The sequence below is a fragment of the Kogia breviceps genome, chromosome 10, assembly GCF_026419965.1.
Source record: "Kogia breviceps isolate mKogBre1 chromosome 10, mKogBre1 haplotype 1, whole genome shotgun sequence".
Taxonomy (NCBI): domain Eukaryota; kingdom Metazoa; phylum Chordata; class Mammalia; order Artiodactyla; family Physeteridae; genus Kogia; species Kogia breviceps.
This window is the reverse complement of record NC_081319.1, coordinates 32,274,199-32,293,788: the sequence shown is the minus strand read 5'-3', so window position 1 is coordinate 32,293,788 and position 19,590 is coordinate 32,274,199. Positions and strand designations below refer to the sequence as shown.

Sequence of the window (19,590 nt, the reverse complement as noted above, 5' to 3'; positions counted from 1 at the left end):
TGTGGCATGCGGGCTCAGTAGTTGTGGCTTGTGGGCTCTAGAGTGCAGGCTCAGTAGTTGTGGCACACGGACTTAGTTGCTCCACGGCATGTGGGATCTTCCCAGACCAAGGCTCAAACCCGTGTCCCCTGCATTGGCAGGCAGACTCTTAACCACTGTGCCACCAGGGAAGCCCTATTATTCTTCTTTAAAACAACCCTTTAAAATGCAAAAATCATTTACAGTTCATGGGCTGGAGAAAAATAGGTCACTGGCTAGATTTGGCCCAGAGGCGTTGTTTGCTAACCCTGAACTAGCAGAACAAAAGTCAACAATCTTTAAAGGAAGATGACAAAATCAAAATCATAAACAATGTCCAGAATCCAATCAAACATTACTGGGCATGCCAGGATATGGGAAAATATAATCTATAACCAAGAGTAAAATCATTCAATAGAAACAGATCCAGAAATGATGGAATTAGCAGTCAATGATTTAAAAACAGTTATTATAACTGTTTTCAAGTATTTAAAGAAAAATATAAACAGAATGAAAAGAGAAATAGAATATATAAAAAAGAAAAAAATGAACATTCTGTAAATGAAATATACAGTTGCTGAAACAAAAATTAATTGGATGGAATTAATAGCAGATTAGACACTACAAAAGAAGAAATCACCAAATTTAAAGATAGCAATAGAAACTGTCCAAACTGAAGTACAGTGATACAAAGGATTTTAAAATAATTAACAGAGTATCACCCACCTATGGTATAATATCAAGCAGTCTAATGTATATTTAATTGGAATCATGGGAAAAAAGTATTTGAAGAAATAATGGCCAAAGTTTTTCTCAAGTTGAGGAAAACTATAAACCTACAGATCCAAGGAACTCAATGAACCCATGTGAGCATCTGAAATAAAGGTTAAAGTACCAAATAACAATAACTTTAAACCTAGTACTTCATAAATGGCAAATTATCTGGGTTCCAAATAGAACACATTTGTCTTTTACCTTATCAGGTCTTAAGCACCGAAGAATTATGATTTTCTGTAGTTCATTTAGCCTCGTATCCATTGGTGCTGGAAATTTAGCATTGTGTGGCTCTTTACTATTGTAGATCTCCCGCCATTCAGCTATATTGTCACAAAAATGATTCCTAATGGAAAGAAAAGCTTAATGATTATCCTTTCATTGGGAAAAAATTTTAAAAAGAGACTGTTAAATGAGGAGATGAATCAAGACAGCTATAGAACTATTTTTTTTAAATCACTAGATTAAATTTAAAAATCACTAGATTACAAATTTACCCATCACTATTGAATGCTAAGTCATTGTGTTTAAACAATTACCTGAGTCCTTTGAATGCAGGAAATTCACTTGCACGACAGATTTCCTCCCAGGTTTTATCGGGTAGCCAAGTTGGATCAGGATTTTTCTCAGAACTCTTAAGACTTACACCTCCAGTTAAAAGAAACATCAGTTCCTGGTATTCAATCTCTTTCTTTGCCCTGTGTTCCCCAAATAAGGACTGTTGTAAATTGTTGTTTTAAAATTGAATGAAGTCAGTTTCTGCTTATATAGCCTGGATAAAACAATCAGAACTGACCTACCCTACTGCTATAAACAACTAGAAACTGGAAAAAAAAATTAAAGAAACATTTTTTTTAGAAATTATAATAGCTAGTGCAGGACTGTGTTCCATGAAAAAAAGGGAGACAAGGTGATCCCCATGATTGCCTCAGCTAACCGCCTGGAGGCACTTTTCAGACTACAAAGCATGAGGGTAATCATATCAGAATCTAGGAGTACTGCTGAGTTGAAGAGACAGAGATCAGAGTTAAGGAAGGCTAAGGGCAGAGTATTTGTGGGCAGAGTACCAGAAGGGAGGGAAATACATGGACGAAGAGCTTCAAAAATCTGCATACAAATTCTCTCGATTCTATTGCTAAATGCTGAGTTATGTATGAGTATAAAACCCCAGGAGGCCAGGCAAAGAATATCTGGGGAGTTGCAAACTAAGTAGCTACCAGAGCTCACACAGGACTGAATATATGAGTTATTGCCAACTAGAGTTGAATCTTTATTGAACACCAGAGGAATTCAGTGGTGACACTGGAGACATTTTAGTAGTGAAGCTAACCTAGCTGTAGAATAAAGTCTACTCTAAAACTGTCATAAGAAATCTTAAAAATAAGACTTGAAGAGATCAAACAAATTCAGTATAATTTAAGTACCTGCAAAAGTAAAGTCTAGTGCTCTTTAAAGGAATAAAAAAAAAAGACACAGCACTTACCGATGTAAAATTCACAACATCCATAACCAGGAGAAAAGTCAGTACATAGATACGATGTAGAAGTGATAGAGATGATATAACAAGCAGATAAGAATGTTAAAAGAGCTATTATAAACATGCTGAAGGAGTGAAAGCGAAACATGAACATAATGAAGAGAGAAGTGGGCAAAATAAAAAATAACCAAATGAAGCTTCTAGAGATAAAAAATTAAAATCTGAAAGAAAAATTCACTGACTTTTTCTCAGATTTACAGAAATTGAAAGTATGCATTACCAGCAGACCTACACGATAAGAAATGTTCAAAGAAATTTCAGGTAGGTGGAAATTTGAATCAACAAAAAAGAATAAAGAGCATCAGAAATGGTAACTAGTAGATAAACATAAAAGACATTTTTCTATTACTTATGTCTCTTTTAAAAGTAATTGACTATTTATAGCAAAATAACAACATGCTGTGGGCTTTATAACATATATACAAGTAAAATGTATGACAATAAAACAAAAGCTATGAGGGGAAAGATAAAAGTATATTGTTTTCAGTTCTTATATATATATGAAATAGTATAATTTTACCTGAAGATAGACTATAATAAGTTCAAAGGTATACTATAACCCTAAACAAATCACTAAAATAATAAAACATAAAATTATAGCTAATAAGCCAACAAAGGAGATAAAATGGAAGCATAAACATACTCAATTTAAAGAAAAATAGATTTATAGAGACGTGGATGAACCTAGAGACTGTCATACTGAGTGAAGTAAGTCAGAAAGAGAAAAAGAAATATCGTATATTAACATATATATGTAGAATCTAGAAAAATGGTACAGATGAACCAGTTTGCAAGGCAGAAATAGACACACAGGCGTAGAGAACAAATGTATGGACACCAAGGGGGGAAGGGGAATGGGATGAATTGGGAGATTAGGATTGACATGTATACATTAATATGTATAAAACAGATAACTAACGAGAAACTGTTATGTAAATAAATAAATAAAAAAATAAAATCCACAGGTTAAAAAAATAAATAAAACAAACACTAAGTTCCCCAAAAAAGAGAATAAAGAAAAATAGAAAATGAGGAAACATGCAACAAAGAGCAAAACAGAAAATAAATCATAAGATGGTAGATTTGAACATAACTCTATCTATTTTCTCATTAAATGTAAATAGTCTAAACAATTTCATTAAAGGTAGTGATTATCATATTGGATAAAACAAGTAAGACCCAATTACATGCTGTCTATAGTCACAGTTTAAATATAAAATAAATAGGTTAAAAGTAAAAGTATGGAAAAATATATACCATGCTAACACTATTCAAAAGAAAGCTGGAGGGGCTACAATAATATAATACAAAGTAGATTTCAGAGCAATAAATATTACCAGGGATTTTAAAAAGTCAAGTCAATCTATTAAGAGGACATAACAGTCCTAAACATTTATACATCTAATAACAGAGCATCAAAACACAAAGTAATATTGATAGAACTGCAAGACGTCTCTACATTTAGAGATTCCAACTCTCTCTCTATAACTGAACAAGTAGATAGAAAATCAATAAAGATATAGAAGATATATGGACCATCTTGACCTCCTTGACATTTTAGAACATTCCACCCAAGAACAGCAAAATACACATTCTTTCCAAGAGCACATAGAACATTTACAAAGATGGATCATATTCTGGGCCATCTAATGTCTCATTCATAAAATTTCTGGAACAGGAATAACTATAGAGACAGAAAGCAGATCAGTATTACCTGGGGCTGGAAGTAAGAGCAGGAATTGACTAAACTGGCAAAAGGAAACTTCTGGGGATGATGGAAGGGTTCTAAAACTGGATTTTGGTGATGGTTGCACAATTATAAATGTACTAAAAATCATCTAACTGTATTCTTACAGTGGGGGAATTGCATAATGTGGCAATTATACCTAATAAAACTGAAAAAAGAGGATATCTCTATTGAGTGACTTCCATTTATAGAAAAAGGTACAAAAGAACATTTACAGTGTATTCCCTTTGTGTAAGAAAGGAAAATAGGAAAAACATAAACAAATTTATATAAACACACAGACACACACTTCACAAAAATTTACTCGAAATGGATCATAGACCTAAATGTAAAATGCAAAACTATAAAATTCCTAGAAGATAACATAGGAAAAAATCTAGGAGGCTTTAGGTATGGCAATAACTTTTTAGATACAACACCGAAGGCACGATCCATGAAAAAAAGAATTGATAAGGTGGACTTCATTAAAATTTAAAACATTTGCTCTGCAAAAGACAGAGAATAAGAAGGCAAGCTACACACTAGGAGAAAATATTTCCCAAAGATGTATCTGATAAAGGACTGTCATCCAACTCAACAACAAAAGATGAACAACCAAACTGATTAATAAATGGACAAAAGACCTAACAGATGCCTCATCAAAAAAGATATAAAGATACCAAATAAGCAAATGAAAATATTTTCAATATTATATATCATTAGTGAATTGCAAATTAAAACAAGACTACACTACACATCTATTAGAATGGTGAAATCCAGAACACTGACAAGACCAAATGCTGGCAAGGTTGTGAAGCAACAGGAACTCTCATTCATTGCTGGTAAAATGCAATGGATTAAGGAATGTAAACTATATGCTTGTTGAGCCTCTTCTGGGATCTGTGATGCAGAACAGGTTTAGACTTTCACTTAGGACCCATTTTCACGGAGAAAATATTAGTCAAGAAGGAAAATCTTTTAATATTTTAATGGTCCCATGAGTGAGAAAATAAAGGTGCTCCTTCAGCACCTTCCCCTGCCCAATATGTTCTGGCCCCTGAGTTTTTGCTTTTTCCAGTGTGTGGGTCAGTTTCAACATTCAGGACGCCAAGGACCACAAGCCAAGATTCCTAAAAATGCTGAGGTGCTGCATGGAATCTCTTGGAAGACAGTTTCTTATAAAACTAAACATACTCCTACCCATGATCCAGCAATCACACTTAGTATTTAACTAAATAAGTTAAAAACTTATGTGCACACAAAACCCTGCAGTTTTATTCATACTTTTCAAAACTTGCAAGCAACCAAGATGTCCTCCAGTAGGTGAACAGATAAACTACAGTACATCCGGACAATGAAATATTACTCAGTGCTGAAAAGAAATGAACAATCAAGCCATGAAAAGACATAGAAGAATCTTAAATGCGTATTATTAAGTGAAAGAAGCCAATCTAAAAACTCTATTTCTTTCTTTCTTTATTTTTTTGGCCACACCACACGGCTTGCAGGATCTTAGTTCCCTGACCAGGCTGGCAGTGAAAGCACTGAGTCCTAAGTGCTGGACTGCCAGGGAATTCCCTGAAAACTCTATTTCTTGATCTGAGTGGTAGTTATGCAGATTTTTGCTTTGTACGAACTTACCAAACTGTACCTGAACATTTTGTGAGCTTTTCTGTATGATCCAAATTTTAAAAATCAAACATCAAAACACCAATACTACTATAGAGAAATGTACAAGTAAAATCATGAATTATGCAGAGCTAAAACATGATATCCTTCTGTGAGAAGCCATTGATTAGGTTTTCCAGGCAAGTTTTCAAAATAAAGAATAAGCAAGTAACTTACAAAAGAAGATTGGCACATAATAAAAAAGAAAACAATAGCTTGTCCTTTTCAAACAGTGACCGGCATATATTACAATATAAGTTGTATGTGAAGTGGTCATTTAAATATCGTAGGCGCTTTTCCAAAATTTTGGATTTGTTACTGAAAGGTTAAAAAAAAGGAAAATATATTGAGTTAAGTAAAGCTAAGAAAAAATAAGTAACATATGAATTAACATACAAGTTGTTTTTATTTTATCAAAATAACCACTGTTAAAAATATGAAACTACACACACACACACACACACACACACACACACACACACACACACGTGTGTGTGCCTATATTGGGCTCACCAAAAAGTTCATTCAGGAAAAAACCCAAATGAACTTTTTGGCCAGGCCAATAAAAATGGTGACATCTGAGTAAGCTCTCTGGATTGTACCAGTGTGAACTTCCTGGTTTTGATATTGTATTATAGTTATATAAGATATTATCGTTGGAAGGGAACCCTCATGCACTATTGGTGGGAATGTAAATTGGTACATAGTCCCACTATGAAAAACAGTATGGGGATTTCTCAAAAAAATAAAAATAGAACCACTATACAATCCAGCAATGCCACTTCTGGGTATTTACCCCCCCCCAAAACTCTAAAAACACTAATTCAAAAAGTTATATGCACCCTATGTTTACTGCAGCATTATTATTTTTTTAAGTGAAGTATAGCTGATTTATAATATTGTGTACATTTCAGGTGTACAGCACAGCGATTCAGTTATACATTTATATATATACATATAAATCTATATATTCTTTTTCAGATTCTTTTCCCTTATAAGTTATTACATAATATTGAGTATAGTTCCCTGTGTTGCAGAGTATGTCCTTGTTGGTTATCTATTTTATACATAGTAGTGTGTATATGTTAATCCCAGTCTCCGAATGTATCCCTCCCCTGACTCCTGTTTTCCCCTTTGGTAACCATAAATTTGTTTTCTGTGTCTGTCTCTTTCTGTTGTGGAAATAAGTTCATTCGTGTCTTTTTCTTTTTCTTTTAGATTCCACATACAAGCGATGTCTTATTTGTCCTTCTCAGTCTGGAATACTTCACTTAGTATGAGAATCTCTAGGTCCATCCATGTTGCTGCAAAGGGCATTATTTCATTCTTTTTTTATGGTTGAGTAATATTTCACTGTACATATATACCACATCTTTTTTTTCTCTCTTCTTTTTATTAATGTAGTATATCATATTGATTGATTTTTTTAACATCTTTATTGGAGTATAATTGCTTTACAATGGTGTGTTAGTTTCTGCTTTATAACAAAGTGAATCAGCTATACATATACATATATCCCCATATCTCCTCCCTCTTGTGTCTCCTTCCCACCCTCCCTATCTCACCCCTCTAGGTGGTCACAAAGCACTGAGCTGATTATCTTTTCAAATTATGGTTTTCTCTGGATATATGCCCAGGAGTGGGATTGCAGGATCATATGGTAGTTCTATTTTAAGTTTTTTAAGGAACCTCCATACTGTTCTCCATAGTGGCTGTACCAGTTTACATTCCCACCAACAGTGTAAGAGGGTTCCTTTTTCTCCACACCCTCTCTAGCATTATTATTTGTAGACTTTTTGATGATGACCATTCTGACTGGTGTGAGATGATGCCTCATTGTAGTTTTGATTTGCATTTCTCTAATAATTAATGATGTTGAGCATCTTTTCATGTGCCTTTTGGCCATCTGTGTATCTTCTTTGGAGAAATGTCTATTTAGGTCTTCTGCCCATTTTTTGATTGGAATTTAAGTGTCCATCAATAGATGACTGAATAAAGAAGATGTGGTATATATACACAATATATACTTAGCCATAAAAAAAGAAAATTTGCCATTTGCAACAACATGGAAGGAACTAGAGTGTATATGCTAAGTGAAATAAGTCAGATAGAGAAAAATATCACATGATCTCACTTATATGTAGAGTCTAAAAAACAAAACAAATTAACAAACAAAACAACACAGAAATAGATTTATAGATACAGAGAGCAAACTGGTGGTTGCCAGAGGGGATGGGGTGGGGCCATATAGGTGAAGGGGATTAAGAGGTACAAATTTCCAGAAAATAAATCAGACATGGGATGCAACATAGCATAAGGAATATAGTCAATAATATTGTAATACTTTTGTATGGTGACAGATGGTTACTAGACTTATTGTCATAATCATTTCTTAATGTATTTAAATGTTGACTCACTATGTTGTACACCTGAGACTAACATAATATTGTATATCAACTACACTTCAACTGAAAAAAAAAAAGATGTAAGAACTGGAGAAACTGGGTAAAGGGTACATGGGACCTCCCTGTACAGTTTTTTGCATGTGACGCTTCGTATGAAGCTATATGTTAAAAATGGGGTATAATTCTATGAGAAAATGAAATATGGTTTACACCATCTATTTTCAAAATTCTAAATTTCTTATTGTACTCCCAAATGACTGAAAACAATCAGTTAATTAAAAAGCACCTACTCAATATCTATTAGTGTGAGAATCTAAGCTCAGGAGGGAACTGTAAGAGATAAAGAATTATGAAACATTTACCTGCCTCAAAGAAGCATAAAATCTAGATCAAGATCCATATGTTTAAAAAAAATGAAAAGTAAGAAAACATATGGACAAAAGTGATTACTTCTGGATGGGTTATGACTAATATTTATTTTCTTCTTTATACTCTTACATGCTTAAAATTTTGCAATAAGAATATGTTGCTTTCATTTTTTTAGTTCAATTTTTTTCAGTAATACTTATGGGAATCTAAGATGATACACCCATTCTAGGAAAGTTTAGCAGTTACTTAAAAAAAAATAAACAAGCAACTACCACATGACCCAGCAACTGCACTCCTGGGCATTTATCTTGGAGAAATGAAAACTTATGTTCACACAAAAACCTGTCCATGCATTTTATAGCAATTTTATTTGTAAAAGCCCAAACCTGGAAATAACCCAGATGTCCTGTAACAAGTGAATGATTAAGCAAACTGTAGTACATCAATATCATTAAAAACTTCTCAGTAATAAAAAGGAGTACACAACCTAAATGAATCCCCAGAGAATTATACTGGGTGAAAAAAAGCCAATTCACAAAAGTTACATAGTGTATGATTCCTCTATAAATACTCTATAAATATTATCTTTTAAATTCTCATAACAACTCTTAAAGGTAGGTATTATTATTATCTCTATTTTATAGATAAGAAAAATTGAGGCAATTACAGAAAAGTTAGCTGACTTGCCTGTATTCATGCAGCTATTATGTGGCAGAACTGAAATTTAATCCCTTACTCCAGTCTAACTCCAAAATCTGTGTACATTCAGTAATTGGTTAAAGTGAAAATATCTAGCAAATGATTAGAAATGTGGGGCTGAAATTTTTTAGAGACCTCAAGGCTGGAGAAAGATATATTGGAGTTGCTAGCAAAGATAGGTCATGTGCTTTATCAAAATATTTAAAAGAGAGGGGCAAAAAGACCTAAAGCTAATCCCTCTATGCCTAAATCTTGAGTAGAAGTGAAACAAAACTTAAAATAGAAATGAGGCCTGCTTGCTTGCTTTTTCCTTCTTTCTTTCCTCCCTTCCTCCCATCCTTCTTTCCTTCCCTCTTCCCCTTCCTTCCCTCCCTTCTTTTGTCCTTCCTTCCTTCCTTCCTTCCCTTTTCCCATATTTTGTAATGTTCTATAGTGAATATGTATCATATAAATAGTAAGAAAAAAAATTATATATTTTAAATGGAAAGGATGGTGAAAATCCAACCTAGGGAGCATAAATGAAGCTAGAGAATGTTTACCTGTCATGAATAGAGTTGATATAAAGGTTCACAAACCAGATGAGAGAGTACTGGTACATGGGATCAATGTTAGCCAGGTCTGCAATGCTAAAGAATAATACTGATGAATGTTTAGCAATAGGTCTATAGCCTTCTCGAGACTCTGCTATTTTGAGTTCTGTTTTTTCTGCAATCTAGAAGAAGAGAAAAATCAAGATTAAGAAATAGGAGATGTTTTAATTATGTATTTTTCATATAATGAAATTTATATTAAAAATATCCCCTAAGTTAATGACAAAATTATACAGGCATAGTTTACATCAAGGGCTTTACTATGTTAAAGTCTATAAAAAGGAAAGGGAGGGACTACCCTGGTGGTCCAGTGGTAAAGAATCTGCCTTCCAATGCAGGGGACACTGGTTCGATCCCTGGTTCTGGAACTAAGGTCCCACATGCTGTAGGGCAACTAAGCCTGTGCACCACAACTACTGAGCCTGCGTGCCTCAACTAGAGAGCCTGCATGCCACAAACTACAGAGTCCACATGCTCTGGAGCCCACGGGCCACAACTAGAGAAGAGAAAAAAAAAACCTGCACGACACAACTAGAGAGATGCCCATGCGCCACAATGAAAAGCCCATTGTAACTAAAGCCCCCACATGCCTCAGCGAAGCTCCTGCATGCTGCAACTAAGACCCAACGCAGCAAAAAAAAAAGTCTAAAAAAGAAAGGGAAAGGAAGGAAGGAAAGAACTAGGGAGAGAGGGAAGAGGATGAAGAGGATGAAGAGAGGGTGGAAAGAAGAGAGGTAAAAGAAAAAAAAATATCTTTACATATTGAAGGTGTAAATGCCCACCAATCATTTCTTTCTTATTTGAGGAATGCAAAACTGTCAATCTTTGCCTATTCTTTGCCTTCATCTGACATGTATCTATTATTGTCACTCACCCTCTTTTATTTTAATAGGTCAGAGATAGAGAGAGAGGGAGATGGAGAGAGAGACAGCAAGTATGCATGTGTGTATGGTTTAAGGTGTCAACATGTGTACCAGAACCCAGCACAAAGTCTGGCAAAGTAGGAATTCAGAAATACTTGTTGGCTGACGGTTTGAAACATTAAGAATACCTTTTTTCAGTGAAATTCTCAAATTTTTAACTTTTCTGGGCTTAATAGGGGTATAGATATTTAACCCCAAATGAAAAAATTTCTCCAAGATACCAGCCCTTCAAATGACCACTCAATCTGATAGGTTGATATTCTATAGGAAAAACATGTAGAGCATTTTTCCAACCGTCTCTCCCTTCTTTGGAAATGCTATCCACAGACTCTGTTGAATAAATGTGCCTATGTAGCCATGTTTATATTGAATGATCCTGTTTGTAGCTGATTCAATCAGGTGGGAGGGATAGAACCAGACCCAAAGTAAGCTAATTAATTTTCCCTTCAGAGAATGAGAACTTTAGGAGCATCAAAAACTGAAATCAGGCGGTACTTGGCCTTAGTGCTAAAAGGTAATGGTATCAGAGTTGGTTTCTATGTGCAAGATAAACGTACGAAGGAACAGTACAAAAGTTTTACAGAAAAAATTGGTCTCCGGATGGAGCAGAAAGAAGTACATATGAGGACAACACAACCTTACAGAAAGGGAGAGACAAAGAGCATAGAAACTTAATGCTTTCCATTAATTCCTGAGGCCTGTATGTACTTCCTATAATTGGGAAAATAAAATATCCCCTTGTATATTTTTTATCTAAGCTAATTTGAGTAGGTTTCTTTTCCTTGCAAGCAAACTTTACCCCAAATTACAGTGTAGCTACAATTAAAAGTAAGGTTTGAACCTCAATCTTGACTATAAGTAAAACAAAGTTATCAACAATGGAAATTAATGACATTTTTAGAAAAGAAAGCATAATCTTGGTATTCTCATTTAAACCTCCTGTTATTTAACCCTTAATTTTTTCAGCTAAATGCCATTTACCATTAACGGCAACAGTAAGCAAAAACATTTAGCAAATATTGTTATTATTTTTAAAGCGTAAATAATAGTTTAACTCAGGTTCCAAGGCTTAATCTGCATTATATTTATAAATAGTGTTATATTTATATATACTTGGCTGCTTAGTATGAAACGCTAAACTCAAGACATACAGATTTTTGATTAATTACCATTAATGGCCTAAAATCAAAGGACAAGAGATTTTTCTAACAAATAAACATTGTGAGCATATGATGTTAAAAGAGGAGAATTTATTATTTGTAAAAATTTCCTGGGCTGTGCTATTTATATATATTATACTTTCCAAGAATCCACAAGACTAAACTTCAATCAAGACAACTTTTGCAGGGAGGGAAGGCTTTGAAACTTATAGAACAAAATTTTTAAAAAATATTTATTTATTTAATTGCACAGGGTCTTACTTGTGGCATGTGAACTCTTAGTTGCAGCATGCATGTGGGATCTAGTTCCCTGACCAGGGATCGAACCCAGGCCCCCTGCATTGGGAGTGTGGAGTCTTATCCACTGCACCACAAGGGAAGTCCAGAACAAATTCTTAAAGTTTTGTTTGTGTTTGTTTAATGTTATGGGTTGGGATAAAAGGGAAAAGCAGGTTTTAGACTATGTGGGGACACTTTGCTCTGAAGATGGTTTTTCTTACATCTGGGTGGGTGGGTGGTTAGAAGTCAGGGCCAGATACAGAGCATGTTTTGAATCAAAATATATAGTGAATTCTAAATTATGTTTGTAATGATCAATGAGACCCAGTTAAAAAGACATTATGATTAAATTTCTCTTTTTTTTTTGTAAGATGAAGTATTTGAACCAATAAATATTGATATCTACTTTCCTCTTTGAGTCTAATAGGAAATAAGCTGATAAATGCTTCCTGTATTTTCTTCCCTTTGAAAAAACACTGTGGTGAGAGGAAAACGAGGAATGGGTTCTGCTCTGATGAACATTAATTGGTAAGGCAGACATTATAGAATATCTCAGCCATGGTCCCAAGGTGGGAGGCTACCACAGCACATTACTCTAAGACACTACTCCTTCTGGCTCTCCTGAAATGAAAAACACAAACACAAAACAAAACAGTACACCTGGCTAGAGAGAGTCATTACCATCACATTCACATAAAACTAAACCCATCCCAAGGGGAAAGGTGCCTAGATGTTTTGGAAATCCTCTACCCCAAAACTGGTGTGCATGGGGTAGGGTGCAAACAGAAGGATGCTGAGCAATTAGTGAAATTTCTATTTAGGTTTCTTTTTATTTTTTAATTATGCCAATATTAAGATGTGTTTAATTCATTGGGTGGGCCAAGGAGGATTGAAAGGTCTGAAAATCAGTAAAGTTAGCCTACTAAAGTCATTCTGTATTATCATTTCATTGTGTGAACTTGGGCCTTGACTCCTTTTTCTGGGCCCTACTTTTCTCAGCTATGAAATGCTAAAGGTGAGAAATAGCTAAGGCTTCTTCCACCCATAACACTGTAGGATTATATTTTTTAAAAGATGCAATATAAAAATACCATTTAGCTGTGTTAGATGATAAGGACATTATTGTATGTGTCTTCCTTCCTCTACCTGCCACTCCCAACTCTCATACCTCTCTCCCAGACAAAAGACAAGGCAATGTCAGAAGATCATCCTTATTAGTTCCTAGAACCACTTACTGTCCAATTAACCAGCAATTACCTTCACACATCTTAAGTTCCAACCAGGAACAGAGGGAAGCCATATTCTCAAACTTAAGTTTTAGGTGAAGAGTCAATTAAAATTTGAATGAACCTGACTAGCTTACCCTACCTATGCAATAATAAAAAGTATGTTTAGGGCTTCCCTGGTGGTGCAGTGGTTGAGAATCCGCCTGCCGATGCAGGAGACACGGGTTCGTGCCCTGGTCCGGGAAGATCCCACATGCCGCGGAGCAACTAAGCCCGTGAGCCATGGCCGCTAGGCCTGCGCGTCCGGAGCCTGTGCCCCGCAACGGGAGAGGCCACAACAGTGAGAGGCCCGCATACCGCAAAAAAAAAAAAAAAAAAAAAAAAAAAAGTATGTTTAAAATTTGTTTCATTCCAAATTTATTTCTTCTGTGTATAGGTGCCACATAGATGACACCAGGTTTTGAATGATTCAACAGTATAAGATATTCTCTTATGAATTTAAAATTAGTTTCTATCTTTTGGTATTTTATGAATTCTTTTCCTCTTCCCATAAGCCTAGTATAGCACTTTCCTAAGGGAGTGGGAGCACATTGGACTCCTAAGAATCTAAAAATTTCTAGGATTCTTTTTTCACCTGTTGTTTCTTTGTTATCTCATTGGACATCAATTTAGCGGAGTCTAAGACTTTAATTGTACTTTCATCTTCTAAAATGTTCCCTTCTGAAGATGATAATGTTTCTAAAATTTTTTTCTCTATATCTTTTAGCTGTTTCTTATTAGCTGCAGACTGAAGAATAAGAGCATTTCGTTCCTCTTCTAATTCTGGTCTAAAGAGATAAAAACATTTAGTCTAAATTTGTAGTATTTTATCCAAATATTAGATATCACAATTCTGTAGACAGTTAAATAATTTTGTAGACATATAATACAAATTAAGATCATTAATCTCTTTATCCTAACCTAAGGAAAAAAATACTCCCATGAAAATAATAATTTGAGAAATTCAAGCAAAAAAAAGCATTAATTACATATATGTAAAATGTGGCAATAACATATACTACAGTAAGTCTAAGAATATGTTAAATTTATCCATATGGCTTAGCTCATTGTGTGAGAATAAGAACTGGAAAAGAAACTCAGAATATGAGACTTCTTATCTATTCCTTGGCTTAATCACATTCAGTCCCATTTTCATCATCTCTTCTACAACAGGAGACAGAAAAGATGACTCATCCTACAACTGGCTCTTCAAGTAAAAGACAAAACTCGCAATTACATCTTAACAATGAAGGTATGAAACTTCAAAATAACATAATTCACCATGTTATAGAATATGTTATGACATAGTTCTGTCTTGGTTACTGTGCAGGTGGGATAAATATTGAAAATAACAAAAGTACTTCATGGTACATATTTTCACTTATAATTTGATTTCATGTAATAGACTACTTGATAGTGTTATATTAAGCTTCAAGTGGAATCAAAGATTTCCTTCAGGAAGCAATTCTTTACTAGTAGCCCTTCTAGGTATCATAATATTTTTTCTCATTTAAAAAATAATACATGGGCTTCCCTGGTGGCGCAGTGGTTGGGTGCCCGCCTGCCGGTGCGGGGGACACGGGTTCGGGCCCCGGTCTTGAGGGGGGATCCTGCGTGCCGCGGAGCGGCTGGGCCCGTGGGCCATGGCCGCTGAGCCTGAGCGGCCAGAGCCTGTGCTCTGCGGCGGGAAAGGCCGCAGCAGTGGGAGGCCCGCATACTGCAAAAAAAATAAATAAATAAAATAAAAAATAATACAGTAAAAAATAATACATGCTAGTAATGGAAAAATACATAAAGTATAAAGAAAATAATAAGAATTATCCATAATCTTACCACTCCTAAGGATTATCACTGTCAATACTCTGGTGTAATCTTTCTCAATCTTTTTTTGTTATATATGGATATCCATTCATGCATTAACTTTTTAAAAACAAATATTACCCCTACCATATATAGGTTTGTATCCTGCTTTTTCATTCTTGTCCTAAGTATTTTCTTATTTCATTAATATCCTGTATATGTCTTTGAATACATTTCTGATTTTGTCTGTAGCATACATTCATAGGGATGAAATTTTTTGGCTCAAACAGTCAGATACAAGTAAGAAGTCATGGCGTATCACCTGAATCCTGCTACCCATACTAAAAGCCCAATATAACATGGTTGGTTTATAACTTACTTGTTATAGAATGGCTATTTTAAAGAATTAAATACTTAATTTATAATGACAAAACGTAAAATTTTGACAAGGTTTCAAAATAATCACATAACAAAAGTATTAATGGCCTACAAATATTCCTCTCTATACCCCCTGGAAGTATCTAAAAAAACACGTACCTCTCCTTTGCAACAACAATACCTAGTAATTGATCTTCAAGTCCTTCTGGAGTTATCATGAAATTGAGCAAAGATAGCTTTGTAGCCAGCTCTGGCATATAGTGTGGATTCCTCAGCTTTGTGGTGATATAAAACTTGAAATCAAAGGAATACTCAATAATGACCTCACCAAGTCTGATGCAATCAATGCCACCTGTATTTTAGGAAAAAAATGCAGAATAAATAAGCCAAAGTTACATAGCCCATCCCCCTTATGTTAAAACCCTTCCTAGGTTACAAGTAAAAAGTCATAAAGTAATTTCAAATAGAATACAGGTGTTGCAAAAGTCACATATAACACAGAGGCAAGTAAGCAATTATCCAGCAGGACTCATTAATTCTGGGGTAATATAAGACATTTTCGCTGGTTGTCATGGAGCCTTCTAAATGAAGATTCCTTTTTTTTTTTTTTTTTTTTTTTTGCGGTACGCGGGCCTCTCACTGCTGCAGCCTCTCCCGTTACGGAGCACAGGCTCCGGACGCGCAGGCCCAGCGGCCATGGCTTACTGGCCCAGCCGCTCCGTGGCATGTGGGATCCTCCCAGACCGGGGCTCGAACCCGTGTCTCCTGCATCGGCAGGCGGACTCTCAACCACTGCATCACCAGGGAAGCCCTCAAGATTCCTTTTGATCTTACTTATTCCATTACTTTTCAATAATGATTCCAAAATTATTTATATATTACTAAAGCTCTTAAAAGTACTAGAGTTTGACAGAGATAAAATTTTTATAAGCAGAAATATATAAGGTGGGCAACGTTTACCTAAAGTCAACTCTGGTCCACATTAACCACTACTATTCATAGTAATGGACTTTGTGTGGTCCTTGGTCACAAGATAAAGGAATTTCAGGCTGGCTTCAACTTCATGTTCTCTACTGGACAACAGTCTAGGTAACAGTGATTAAGGCAATGAAGGTATTTACTTTAGAATATCTGATACTTGTTCCAAATTTCCTTTCATGCATAACAATGACACAGAAGTTCTATGTTAACATTATTATTAAAATATGTAGTGGTTTTCTTGCCTCAGAGATAATCCATTCACCTTTCAGTTCTACCAACCAATATCAATTGATTTCTACCTTGTTTAAAAGTTTGTCTAAGTAGTAAAGGCTCCAAAGATGGATCCAGTTCTTCACCAACATTTTCTAATAGAAGTGGAGTTCCAAACTGAATACAGTTTTCCAGTGTTCTCATATAGTCTGAATCTGATAGCTTAATAACACTAAGCTGATTTTCTTTCTCAGAGTTTTTGATCCATTTATTGGCTTGACCCTGGGGGTCAATCATTAAAGGCCTAGAATATAATAAGAAATATAATGAGGGGAATAAATAGATGTTGAGATTTCTTTTAAATTATATAATTTACATAATAAACATCACCATCAATCTGTACAAATACAAAGTGTTTCATGTGCATTATCAGGGTTAATCTTCACAAAAGTCCTGTGAGAAAAAACTGAAAAGGAGTTTTATTCTCATTTATTTTTGAAGTGAAGAAATTCAGTCTCAGGGAGTACTTTGCCCAAGGTTCTAAGGTTAAAAAACTAGTTCAATGTCAGAAGTAGGACAAAGAGCTGTGCTTTTTCCAACATAACATACTGTTTTCATGGTAATTTTAATACATGTCATCTATTAACATAATATAAAAAATAATCCAATGTATTTGATAAAAATTTAAAATAAGAGATCCACTAGCCTACAACAGATTTCCTTAGGTTATGAGTAGAACCATAAACTAAGTTTCCAAGTTTAGTTTAGTATATATTTGAGATCTATTTAGGAATTTTTTCTATGTAAGTATGGTAAAGACTTTGTGTTTAAGAACATATGATTCATGGTTCCAGAGAATCAAAATATGATGTGCTTTCCTCTTCTTCAGTGATGATGCTGTCTTAGGTTCCTTTTATATTCAGCACAGTGTATTAAATTATCTCTAAAAAATATTAGCACAGAAAGGGGAGTTTTCATTCCATGTCACTTTGGCTTTCCCATTCTCCTTCTGTTTCAACAGCTTCTAGGGATAAAAATCCCCTTTCCCTTTGCCTAAAAATAAGCTCTTTAATCAACTACTCCCAGATAACTTTGTTCTTTTATTTTCTTTCCTTTCCAAAAAACAAAACAATCCAATACTAGCTGACTGGTTGTTTTCTTTCTCTGCTCAAACTGTGCTGAAATCCTACTGAAAGCGCAAAAAAGTCCAGATGCTAGTTAAAATTTACCTTTGCTATCACAGCAAACAGAGGAAAAGTGTTCTGGAAATGATAAAGTTATTTTGCACACAATTGCTTAAAAGTTGTCTAGTAATTAGACTAGATGTTTTTAGTACCTTTCAAGGCCCTGTTTAAAGGGACATTTTTTCTTCCTTATATATCCTTATTATTGGAAAAACATGGTATTTGTTCATTCCCCTGCAAAAAGTAACTATTTCTGTCAATTAAGATTTTTAATGCCTATCAATATTCTTGGTAAAACCTAAATCAATCAATGTTCTCAGTAATACAATAATTAGAGATCCTGTTTATTCTAAAAGAAATCCAACTTCTATTTAATACAACTTTCTTTGAGTATTACAAATACAACTGGAAAATTGAGTTGTGTCCATCAGAGAAATAATGCCATGCCAAGTTATTTGTATTCCATATGTACCTGACTGTAGGTATGAAAGTAATGCTCATCTACATTTGAGATCCTTGGGCAGTCTGAAGAAAAAAGCATTATCAATCTATGCTTCTGAGAGAGGTAGTAATTTGGGGGAAAACAAAGCTTTGCTGTTAAGTAGCCAGTAGCCAGTGTTGTATTAGTAAACAATAATAAAGCAGAAGAGTAAGTATTTTCATTGTGGTTAAAAAGTAAACAAGGGGCTTCCCTGGTGGCACAGTGGTTAAGAATACTCCTGCCAATGCAGGGGACACAGGTTTGAACGCTGGTCTAGGAAGATCTCAAATGCCACAGAGCAACTAAGCCCATGTGCCACAACTGCTAAGCCTGTGCTCTGGAGCCCGCGAGTCACAACTATTGAGACTGCGTGCCACAACTACTGAAGCCTGCGCGCCTAGAGCCCCTGCTCTGCAACGGGAAGGCCACCGCAATGAGAAGCCCGCGCACCGCGAAGAGTGGCCCCCGCTCAACACAACTAGAAAGGGCCCGCACGCAGCAATGAAGACCCAAAGCAAAAAAAAAAAAAAAAAAGTAAGCAAAGTCAGAATTTGAGATATAGACACTAAAATGAGGTATTTGAAGATGATAATTATTTTTAAAAACTAACATTTACTGTGCATTTATCATGTGCTAAGCACTTTTTCACAATGTTCCTATGAGGTAGGAGTTACTATTATCCCCATTTACAGATGGGGGACCTGAGGCAGTGAGAGGTGAAGAGGGTTACCAAAATCTCAAGATAGAAGATGACAGAGGAAAATCTGACTCCAAATATCCTGATTCCAGAGTCTGCACTACTTTCAACCACTGTACAATATTAAAACAGACAAACCTTTAGAAATCATGAGCAAGCACAAAAAGCACTGATTAATAATCAACTATGGTTCCAGCAGCATAACTGTTAAATAACCTAAAAATCCTTCTGCTACCTAGTACTGGTGGATAAAATATGACATTTAAAAAATACACAGGTGACTTACATTTTAAATATACATACATACATACAGAAAAACACAGGTGCCAGAAACACAGACAAAGCTGAATTCTAGAACACTAGGTATGTAAGCTGAAATTAAAGCTAGCCTTGGGGAGAGTGTCAGTACTAATAACCTAAGGGCTTCCTGCCCATATGTGGCAGGC

The 19,590-nt window shown here is 35.1% G+C and overlaps 1 protein-coding gene across 1 annotated transcript in view; it reads right to left on the bottom strand.

Annotated features, from left to right (window-relative positions):
• The window catches only part of DNAH12 (dynein axonemal heavy chain 12), a 218,637-nt gene that overhangs the window by 25,137 nt on the left and 173,910 nt on the right, over positions 1-19,590 (bottom strand). Inside the window, exons 57-63 of the mRNA XM_067043844.1 lie at positions 16,872-17,086; positions 15,751-15,943; positions 14,009-14,201; positions 9,736-9,908; positions 5,901-6,041; positions 1,332-1,490; positions 994-1,138 (exon numbers count right to left, since the gene is read on the bottom strand). Coding sequence (XP_066899945.1) covers positions 994-1,138; positions 1,332-1,490; positions 5,901-6,041; positions 9,736-9,908; positions 14,009-14,201; positions 15,751-15,943; positions 16,872-17,086 — 1,219 coding nt within the window. The remainder of the gene's footprint in view (positions 1-993; positions 1,139-1,331; positions 1,491-5,900; positions 6,042-9,735; positions 9,909-14,008; positions 14,202-15,750; positions 15,944-16,871; positions 17,087-19,590) is intronic.